The following is an 11,720-nucleotide window of genomic DNA, read 5'->3' as shown; positions in this document are numbered from 1 at the left end:
TTGTGAGCAAAAAGCGTGCTTGCGTACAATCAGTTTGCAGAGCTTTCACGTTTGCATTAATTTCATTCCAGTAGGTGATTAAGAGTATAATTTACAAACAAAAAATATTGGAATGGAGAACATAACTGATGACAACACAATTCAGTCAATATAAGGTAATTAAATGTAATTCTTCACCCCATATCGCTGTGCTTTTCAGGGGCGTGCAGAGGTGCTTTCTTTGTTGTATGCGAGTTGTCCTTTAGTTGTACGCAACTTAAAGACTTGTGCTGTAGTCGATAAAATGTTTTTAAATTAACATATTTGTAAATAAATTAGAACCACTTGTCTAGTGGTTTGCGCACATCTCGCTTCTGCAGCAGTAACCTGAAGATGCTTTTTCCACGTGCACTTAAAAGCAGTAAGTTGTTAAGCCTTTCTAAAATAAATTCTAGCACAGTAAGCGTTGGATTGAACGGCACTTGAAAGGGATGGGTACGGTAAAGCGTTTGGAGTGTCCTGAAGTGCGTGGGAAAAAAGGGCAGACAAGTGGAATTCCTCCCACTGATGACGGTTGCTTATCAGCTGATGAGAGCCCGCTGCGATGGGGATGGGATATAAAAAAAGGTCTAACGCTCTGGCAAAATCGTTCCTTTACTTCAAAGTACATCCATCAAGATGGTTCGCTGTGCGTTTGCGGTTGGTCTGGTTCTGGTTGCGGTGGTAGGGACGGTACTGTCCGTACCAATCTGGAACCGCATCGTCGGCGGCCAGTTGGCAGAAGACACCCAAATGCCGTACCAGATTGCGCTCTTTTACAACGGCATGTTCCGGTGCGGTGGTTCGATTATTGGCAAGCGTCTCGTTCTGACGGCGGCCCACTGCGTGGTGGAAGGTGATATTGTGTACGTGTGCACTTCGATTGAACCTTCGGGTAGTTTGTGAAGATGGATTCGATTTAATTGTAATGATGGAAACCTTTTTCTTTGTAGTCTCGATGCCGAACAGTTTACCGTTCACGCCGGGTCAGCACACTTGAATGCCGGAGGTCATCTGTTCGAGGTCCAGGCGGTACACCCACACGAACGCTACGGGTCCTTCCAGAACGATATCGCAGTGATGAAGATGAAAGAACCGTTTCACTTTGACAAGTACGTCCAACCGATCGAGCTGATGGATGAGGAGGTTACGCTTGGCAGTGAGGTGGTGATTTCTGGATACGGACGCGTAGGCAGCAACATGCCGACCTCGCCCGCACTGCTGTACACGTCGATGTTTGTGGTGGAGGACGAAAACTGCCACGGCGTCAGCCCGGGTCTGATTTGCATCGACAAGGAGGGTAGCTATGGTGCGTGCAACGGAGATTCTGGTGGTCCGGCCGTATACGCTGGCAAGTTGGTTGGTGTGGCCAACTTCATCATTGACTTCTGCGGTGGAGACCATGCCGATGGTTATGCGAAAGTGTCGTACTATCTGGACTGGATTCGTCAATTCTTGGAGTGAAGGGGCAAGCTGTAAATGAGGGCATGGGCACTAGGGAGTTCGTTCGTGTTGGGCGGAATAAATTGTAACTTTTTTGAGGAAGCATGGTGTTCATAGCATGTATTACATTTTAATACGATTTGAGGAAATATTTGATACAAAAAGTTCTGTAATCAGTTTTCACATTTTCAGAACGAACTCACTGAAGAGTTTTCTTGAAGAAAAATTGGAACTTGAAAGCATACGAAACTTTTCGCTTTCTTTGGTAAAAATAGTCAAAAGAAGTGAATTTAATGTACCACGAATTTCATCTCACAGTAAAAGGATGAAATAGTTTAGCTGTAAAGCATCTGTCGATAGCTTCTTAAAAGTCTATAGAGATTTCGTCTATACTGAGATGAAGAAGTAAATTGAAAATTGTCAGTTCCAAGAAGGTACAACCAAAACAATAAACCTTTCTTCTAAGAAGGATGTAGAAAATGGACGGACTACGAGGTTTAACAACACACACACACACACACACAACAAATACTCTATCCTATTATCATTTTTTTATCGCACAAAGTTGGTACTGCACTTTGCAACGCTGTAGTGTAAATATATTAAAGTACACCTAAATTTAACGTTCCAAAAACCGAGAATGCTTGAGATAAGGCATTTTAGAGGAATGTTTAGTGAATAACTTATAGAACAGCACAAGCCTAGGCCCTGGCAATACGATCTGACGCCGTTATAGATAAAGAAATAAACAAATAGTAAATAAATTTACCCCTTTTGACTCCAATAACGTTTGGTTATGGAGTATCGATAACGAGAGAGGAATTGATGTATTATTCAGTTTTTAGGGTAATCTACGTTTTGTTGTGTTGTGGGCACAATATTTTTGTTTTGATTATTAATGAACGGTTACTTCTAACTGCGGGAGATACAAAGTTGACAACCGTTACGGAGCACTGTACGCTGTGCACCACTTCAAAGGAATATAAATCTCAAAGCCAGAAGAAAAGGCACATTGGCCTTGGATGCTGGGTGCTGTTACTTGGTCTGAGTTTGGGCGTTCTGGAGCGAGGATTGTTACTATCGCTAAACTTCAAAGCGCACATCATCAACCAGCTTTCTTGGCTTAGTGTAGTTCTGGTGCTGATGCAGTTCGTTTGAATTTGGGCAGGACGATATGTTCGGTGAACACAACAGCATAACAAATCCTACCATACAATCGTAAGTCCTCATTACAACGATACGTTCCAAGTACATGGTTCCGATTATTGGACATCATCAAGCGCATTGCGAGGCTTTTCTGCTATGGATTTCTCTAACACAGGACTTTATTGATATGAAACATGCAGCAGAAGAACAGAAACATTTGCTCACAAACCTGCTTAGGCAGATCCGTGATCTCTCTCTCTCTCTCCTTGGAGTAACGACCTTCGAACGATTTCTGGCTTACCAGACTGAATTTTATCACGTAGCCGAATAGTCAGGCCTTGCTACGGTGGATTGATCCGGATGGGATTTTGGACCGGTCCTGTCGTATGAAGCCCGGCGCTGCTATCAATGCACCACTCCGAGTGGTGAGCTCCGAGTGATTTAGAGGAATCCTACAGCAGGGTAACATCACGTACCCGAATATACGCCTGTATGTGCCTGGATAGCCAGCCCGGCGTACGGGGGATTGGTCCGGTTCGTTCATGTGAAGACCGTTGTCGCCGGCCAGCCCAATAAGTACCTTAATTAAAATTTCATTACCCTTCAAATTGATGTATTAAAAAAATGTGTTACATATGTGTGAAAATTCGCCGAAAGGTGAGACAAGTTATGTAGATAGACAACAGATGTATGACAAGCTATGTTTCAACAACAGATTATTTGTCCGGTTTTAATAATTAGCAATGTAATAATATATATATATATTTATATAATAATACTATTAGTTTTATAGGGTTTTATTTATAGGGATTATAATTGCACGCATGCTACTCGTGGAGCGATTTATTTCGAGAAATTTTACAAACTTTTACTAATTACAAACAGCATTCCTGTGCTTGTGTTCTGAGTGATGGTAAAAGTTCTCAAACTAAAAATAATTTCAACAAAACAATAGCACATTTTATGTTGCGCTCTGCACTAATAATCTGTTACATTATTAATCCCAAAGAACATGTTAGCTATCTTCTCAATTTGCAACACGGGAAACAATTTTTGGTTAATGAAATATGTGTTCAAAAACTAATTACATTTGCAATAAACATGCCACCATCAGAAGCTTCATTATGCTATCCTTCTGCTGAAATTGTGTGTAGCTTTCATGTCAATCGGATGAACTGACCAATCCGGAAAAGAGGATGCCAACCGAACAACACACGATTCGAATATAATCTACGAAATAGAACAATAAATATTTGCTGCTCTGTACGTCATACCACACCGTGTTATGTGATGCAACCTAATATTTGTACTGCAGCCCGTCCCAAAATAAACATACCGTCCTAGTTGTCATGACCGTCAGACACACACGCTTAAGAAACTATCTAAATTACAGTAAAGAGGCTCTCCAGCCACTTTCCCACCATCGCCGTTCCAATTAACGCATCTAAATTTGTCGTCCCACGGCCCACAGTGTTAGCAAAATGTTCGACGCATGTGCATCCGAACTGTGAATGTGCCGTTGCATACTTTGCGAAACGAAAGTTTCTTAGCACGGGGGACATTTTCACGACCCGGTCGAGAGAGGCTGCATCTCCTGCAAGTCAGCACGCAACATTTATTAGCTACTTAAAAAGCATCCACTGTGTGTGTGTGTGTGTGTGTGTGAGGTTCGATTGAGGGAAGCAACTTGGCCCTTTCGGTAGGATAGGATCCTTCGAAATTGTGTTGTTCATCTTGTTCCAGCAATGTCGCTTCGCTAAGTGCCTATCGGGAATGGGGAAAAGAGCTGGTCCAGAAAACCTGTACCAGCATGGAAGATATATAACTTTACCAGCGGTGAAGTAGCAAATAGTAAAGTATTTGCATATAATATTCAAATGAATGTTAGGAAACGCTTCGTACCTTAGCGCCGTGTTGATGTCTGTTGTTAGTAGCTGTACGGTTGCTTCCTGGTTGGCATCGTTGCCAATGGGCAAACGAAACTTCCCACGCATAGGTGAGTACGTGCGCCCGAACACGTTCACGTCTTGCCGGTGTGGTATGTTGATGAAAATGCATTCTCCATCCGACCACGTGCGAACCGCAGTTGCATCTATGCAACAAACGGACGTTTTAATTTAGCACAACATTCACCATTTTCTGCACTGTCCATGCATGTTGTTTGCTGCTTTTGTGCAAAACCGGGACAATGCTGCCGTGTCTTGAAGTGGACCATTTCATACACTTAGATTTATTTCCAACTCTTCGTGTCTTCGTGTCATGCGAAGCGAAAAGGCAATCCCGGCCGGTTTGTTTCCCGCACAAAAGGAAACACTTTAAGAATTATTTAATTTAAGAAATTAATTTAATTTAAGGGGAAAGAGAAAGAGATTTATAGGCAGGAAGTAAAGTTAAAAAATTATGTTAGTAAACACATTTATCGGTTTGGGATTGTAGCTACATCCTGTGGCGGATGTTGGGCACAAGGCAGTTTTCTTCCACTTTAGCCTTGAAAGTTTCAAGCCCATCCGAGCGCGTCCGGTAACGAAATATTGAATTTGGTCGTTGTTCCGAAAAATATGACAGTTTTTGGTGTTGTTGCTTTTGTTTTGCGCCGTTGGTGCAACCAACCGATTTAATCCGATAAACCGTCGATATCCATTTGCATTCGTTCGTGCCCGGCGTTCGTCTGTTCCGGCTGGGTCTACTCGGTCTCTAATCTTGTCATCGATGACGATTCAACATGAGCCCGGATTTGTGCGGCCTAAAAAATTGTGTTAGCTCCACAAACGAACCTTTTCCCGGGGCCGGGGCGCGGCATTGCTGTTTTGGGGGGTACGCTGGTACTGATGCGTAAGAAACCCGAGCAGAGAAAATTCAATTTCCGAAAACAATCCTAAGCTGCTCGGTTTTTGCGAATAAGCAATAATGGGCAGACACACGGCCACGGCTAACCGGTGACAGCACATGCTCCAGCCCGTACCAGCGAAACAATCCGGCCGGCTTACAAGCTTAGAAGGCAGTGTCATAACGAGCAAACCGAACGAATATTCTTGCCGCCTTTTGTACGTTCTCGCTGCACAGCCCCGTCAGACTAACAGGCGGCCACACTCTTAACTCTTAAGAACAGTGCGCTCCTTGTTACGGTGCCAAACGGGCTGCGAAAGAATCAAACTTTCCAGCAGCAGGAGCAGCAGCAGCAGAAACAACACCGGATCGGATCATCGGACGAATGGCAATGAAGTGGAAAAACGAAGAACATGTTAATTAGATTACCTTCTCTTGATTTGACACATGATGTTTTACATTCTTACAGCTCAAAACCCGACATGCGAACCGGGGGCATGGCGGCGCCGTACACCGTATCCGTGGGAGAATTTTTAATTTATTCCACTCGCTGATCGAAAAGTGTAAGTGCACCGGTGCGCACCATAATACCAGTCGTCTCTGGAGATTGTTAAAAATACATTTGACGCGAACCGGGAACGGAACGAACACGGCTGGCTTGGACACGTGTGTGGTAGGGGCGGGGCGGGGCGGTGCGGTTGTTTAGATATTCCGTGCTGAAAATTAGGCAACACGTGGCAAATTTGTGGGATTTGTGTAACGAATGTCGGAACAGCTTCCGACTAAACATGACATGGATGTTGTACGTTGTTGGCGCGGGAAATATGATGCCTTTTGTCGGGTTTACTTTTGTACCGATTGTTTCTTGTTTTAGCGTGACGCTGGTGTGCGGTTTTACAAACATACTTACTGTAGCTTAGCATATTAATGAAGCTCCATTTTGTTGTTTTTTACTGACTCGTAAGTAGTGTTTGAGAGCAAACCATTGAGAGAAAAGTCCTTCAGTAATCGACTCTGATTGTATGCGATGATTTAAATAATTGCATTATTTACTGACTGCTCGTGCATTAGCGAACCGTTTAGCGGTCTACCCTTAGTTCGCTCCAACCCGTTCGCTATCAAGCACTGTCTTCTCTCGAATATGTTTATGCGGCCTTTGCACTACGCATTAACGTCGTAACTCCATCTTTAATATTTCAATAAAAGGATCCAAGTTGGGTTGCAACTATGTCTCGTAAAGCCGTTAAGACGGCCTCAAAACATTGGATGAACTAAGGAATTTTGGGGGAGCTTTCGGATGATGATTGTAGACAATTTACTCGTTTGGCGGTTGGGAATATAAGAGAGATTTTTGTATTTTCAAGAAGTTTAAAGGAGAATCATCCCCCTAGGTCCCCTAGATCCACTACTACTACGTTTTGTGCCGTATGTTTTTATAGTGCTACCGTTTGCGGTGAATAGTGATCGCGATGATGGATGACGTCGTTCAAGTGCCGATGGAAAAATTACCGAAATGTCCGCGCCAGTATCAATTAAATATTTGTTACAGGATGTGTTGTGTCGCACATGTATTCTGCTGCTTCGTTGGTGTTTCGTGAATGTTCAGCTTGTTGCTAGAATGAGTGTTCAGCCTATGGCTGGGGAGTGAATTAGAGCGCGTAATAAAGGGGGTTCGAAGTGAATCGTAAATGTGGTGCGACTGCTTCGTAATTACTTTTGAAAGAAACGTTCTGTCAGTTGGAGTGATGCGTATGTGAGTTCGATCCTGTTATGTGTTTCTCATGGAGACCGGAATACGTTCGTCGAAAAAAATGCACGTCGTGGACTTATCACTGAACTTTTGTTTTTCGCATTTTGCTGCTTTGGCGTCGAAGCGATAATGGTACCGACATATGCATCTCCTAGCAGATGCAGATTTATTACGATGGCGCGATGACGTTACATTTTGTTGATATTGCGATGGTGGTGCGGTGCGGTTATCAGCCCGTGTTTATCGATTTCCGTGCGGAAGGCCCGATCGATTTCGAGCATGGATTCTAATCGATTCTGCAAAATCGTCTATACGTTGTTCTAAGCACGCTACTGTATTTTCTGCACTTGTCTGCGTGTCATTAATGACTGCCACTTCATTCGCGGTACTTCCAACTTGTAAGAGCAAAGATAAACTCACTATATTCTCGTTCACTAGTTCACATATATTTTTGCGTCCGCACTCGGTGAAGGTTGAAATCGAAGAGGTCCCTTTAAATCGTCTAATCTCTGCCTAAGAGAGATCCCTCTAATGTAGCCTTTCCCTCTTTACTGGTTTACTCTTGCTGTCCTGACTGCCTACATTCTGGCGTAAACAATCTTGGCGGCAACTTTTGCCTGATCCTCTAAAGACAAGGAGAATATAGCGGCTAGGATGGATCGCGTTGTAAGGGGCAATCCACAAATGAGTTAACACTCGCTCTGAACATCCTTTTCCTCCCATTCTGCGCATTTCGTTCAGGAAAACACTAGGCTTACGATTGCCGAGGGGAATGCCTGATACTAATGTGGTTAAGCGCTTACTTTCCGAAGGTTGAAAATGTTCGATTACCGCCTGTTTGAAATAATCGTATCGGTCGCTTGTATCTGCGGCATTACATCGCGCAATTGCTGCGTCGAAATATTTGGCTCTACTGCCTAGTGCAACAATGACGGCATTGTACTAATAAGTCTTCCCAGTGGACGATCACACTCGGGATAAAGTGTCCTTTCACTGTTCGGAGCAGGAAATGTCTGTAAATTGTCTGTACTGTGGAAATGTGAATTGAACTTTAGATTTCCAATAGATTTAAGTAACCACTGCCAGACCGTACATCATGAATAGAAACAAATCCCCCTAGTTCTGTGTGGGTGGTGTACATCCCATCAGGAGATAAAATGGATTAGCTATCGATGTAACTGCAATAAAACTGCACCTCAAGCTGAACCGAACCTTTGACCTGTCAAAGAGATGAGTGATTTTTTTTATTGCCAAAGAATGGCCAATATGTGGGAGTGTAATAGTAGTAGATTTAGGCGCTTGACATACCTTGTTACCTTGTTAGGCGCTGGTTGTTAAGCTTCTTCGATAGGTTCTTCTTGTTACTACTGGTTTGATGACTCATTTTGAGTCAGTCACACTCTCAACGAACATGATGGTGGCATCATCGGTGGTCCAAGCTTACAAATTGTGATTCACGGAAGTGTGACCCAAATATAGGTGACCTCACTTTAGGAATTGTAAAAACAATCAACTATCAGTGGGATCCGAGGTCAGAGATCAGCATCGACAACAGTAACTGAGATACCCGAAAGGGTGCTGCCAACTGGTCCTTCTACAGCCAGAGAAAACTTTTCTACTCAAATCACATGGTGCAACGAACGAAGCCTGGATTGTATAGACTGATGTAATGGAACTAATATAGTTCCACTGCTCACAAATGCCTCTGAGACATGGACTTTGTCCAAAACTGACGAAACCCGCTTATCCACGTTCGAGAGGAAGATGCTCAGAAGGATTTCTGGCCCCGTACGTGTGGAAGGACAATAGACACTGACGATTTGTATGAGTTATACGAACTTACTGTCGTACAGCGGATTAGACTTGCCAGGCTCCGGTGAACTAGTCATTTCATGAGAATGACACCTGACGACCCGCTTCGTTAAGATATTAAGTTGTCCACACGAACAGTGAAGGCCTGTTAGTAATAAAATTAGATTAAGTGAGGACACTGATTCGTCCGTCAGTAAATTCGGGACATTAGTTTGGCAGCTCGATCGTCAGCGATTTAGCGGACTTCTGCAGCAGGCCAAAACCGGGAAATAATTGTAGCACTGGACTAATAAAGGATTGGCACTCTGGTATTATTTTAGTATTTAAAAGCAATCTGCATTGTATAGTTTTACATCACGCTATCACATACAGTTTTCATTTAGGTGGAACAAGGTATGATTGAAGCGATTGCTTTACCAGAAGTCCATGATCTTATAGACTATTTTTATCTTTCGTTATACCTAGCCGTACAATTAAAGTATATTTCTTTGAGAAAATATGGCAAACTAAAAAAACAAAAGAACTTTGACAAACACGAACTTTGTGAGTGTTATTTTATTAGTTTCCATGTTCCATGATTTGTTCGTTATTTCTGGTTGATTTAATATGTGTGTTGTTTAAATTCCTGTTAAGATAATAGTGTACACAACGTCAGCATGAACAAAAGCTTATACTTTTCACGAATAATTCTAAAGAAAAATGTAGATATTATTCCATCTTACGCAACTCAAACATTTTGTTTACGCAGTAGTAGAATTAACGAAAATTGTTCGCCAAGCTTCAATTCTCAGTAAACTTGCTATGGGATTTTAATATATTCCTTAGAAACCGTTCAATCTGTATAAAGAAAACGTAGTTCAAGTTGCATCCTACTTGCCGCTCCAGCTGGTAGAACAATTTACATGACCAACATATCCTGTGCCATTTGCCAGATGCAACGGAATTACTAGTATAATGGACTGCATCACCAGAGACTGATTGACTTTTAACACAATGCACAAGAGAGTGCAGCCAAAACCGAACAATTTTCAAGAAGTCAGATGCATGATGAATCGTTCCGTTAGGAACTAGGTTGCTGTCAAATGTAGCTAGTTGATGGGTTTGACTTGCCAATATAAGGCGAGTTAGTTATATTAAAGAGAAAATGTTCCACACAGCTAACGGTTTGTTTTACAGATGATCTTTAATCACTAATGTAAGAACCTTGCAGTAGGAATACTTTGTAATTGAATATCACACATTTGGCTTGAGTACGGTTACAGTGTCATTAGTGAACAGACTGGTACTTTTACCAGCATAGTTTGGATATAGTTCCTTGTTTTAACGCCATATTTTTACACAAAAACAAAAAGTTTCATTTAATTAAAACTCTCTGCTAGTTCAAGGATATTCAGTTTACGTCAATATTTTCAATTGGGTCGAATTGGGTTATTCGATTTGGCAAGGTTAGCGTGTCACCGACACAGTCGACACACGACCCGCTCCGTCTTCTGCTTCTCCTTCAGACCATCATTATCCTTCGTCCTCGTCAATGTCTAACATACAAAACGATAAACATCGTCGCTGGGAGTACATTGACACGAGCGTCTTGTGCTGGGTCTACGTGTCCTCACCTTTTTACGGGCGGTCGGATTTGGATTTGGGTTCGAACGCTCCCGACACGCTCATTTGTTTGCACGAGCTGTCAGCGTCTGTAAAGATGAAGCACCAGGGTTTATTTTTTCCTTTCCGATCAAAATCCAGGCCACATAAAATATGTATAAACGGCACAAGTGTTTTCTTACCCTGGTAGTCCTCCACACAGTTTATGCTTTTCGCACTTTCCCAGACTTGCTACGAAATTTATCATAAGGAATTTGCCATGAACCAGGCTTTGTCTGCTTCATTTGCCAGCGTATACGTCACGTGATAGACAGCGAACGTGAGGTATCAAAAGACTTAGGGCTTCGCATTTTAATCTACATGACCTATCGGAAGCAACAAGATTTTAGGAAGATTCGTTCGCTTCATCTTATGAGAGTGTTTAAGACCATGGTGACATGGAATAGTCCCATGGGAATGATCCATTATCTGTAGTAGCAATTCGAAAATGAAGCCTTGTTGATGTTTGCGGCACATCTGCCGTAGGTTTATTAACAACAGGTGTGTTTTTGCATCAACTCTTGGTCCAAACTTGAGAATTACATTGGGTTGTTATCATAACGTGATAGTACTAAAAATGCTATAGCGTGTATATAATAGCCAAAGTTCCTTTGTTTCAAGGTTTCATTACAAAGTGAAGATATTAAATCTAATAAATTACTTTCTCCGTGCTTAGTTTGTCACATTAGATACTATTTTTGGAGTTCCGAAACGTACTTTTAATGATGATGATGTTGCATTATTGTATGTTATCTTATGCCTCCAAGGAGACTCCATCCTTGGAAGACACCATAAAACATCACATCCTGCGAACGATGCAAGAAAACAGCAGTTATGGACAACATGCTTAGGTGACAATAAACCACAAGAACAGCATGTGGAGAAGATCAAGCATCAAGAGCTTTATTTAGAGCAACACATTGGTTAAGGTGGCAAAAAGAATCGCCTAAGTAGGTTGCTGGTCAGGTTTTTGAATTCCAGGGTCATTAGAAACCTGATAGTGGATAGATTAAACCATTCCTGCCACCATTTCAGAGGGTTACAATTACAATACAATTGATTTGCGATTGATTGGCTGTAAAAT

The 11,720-nt window shown here is 42.2% G+C and overlaps 1 protein-coding gene across 1 annotated transcript; it reads left to right on the top strand.

Annotated features, from left to right (window-relative positions):
* The first annotated feature begins 657 nt into the window (after window positions 1–657).
* On the top strand, window positions 658–1,482 carry LOC128710999 (serine protease SP24D-like). The gene is made up of 2 exons (XM_053805865.1): window positions 658–884; window positions 972–1,482. The coding sequence occupies exons 1-2, from the start codon at window positions 658–660 to the stop codon at window positions 1,480–1,482; spliced, it is 738 nt and encodes a 245-aa protein (XP_053661840.1).
* The last annotated feature ends 10,238 nt before the right edge of the window (window positions 1,483–11,720 follow it).

The sequence above is a fragment of the Anopheles marshallii genome, chromosome 3 (assembly GCF_943734725.1).
Source record: "Anopheles marshallii chromosome 3, idAnoMarsDA_429_01, whole genome shotgun sequence".
Classification (NCBI taxonomy): Eukaryota; Metazoa; Arthropoda; class Insecta; order Diptera; family Culicidae; genus Anopheles; species Anopheles marshallii.
This window is presented reverse-complemented; position numbering and strand designations above follow the sequence as displayed.

Coding starts and splice junctions, on each gene's coding strand:
- LOC128710999 (XM_053805865.1), top strand. CDS start 658: ATGGTTCGCTGTGCGTTTGCGGTTGGTCTGGTTCTGGTTGCGGTGGTA. Junction 885..971: donor GTGGTGGAAGGTGATATTGT/GTACGTGTGCAC, acceptor TTTTCTTTGTAG/TCTCGATGCCGAACAGTTTA.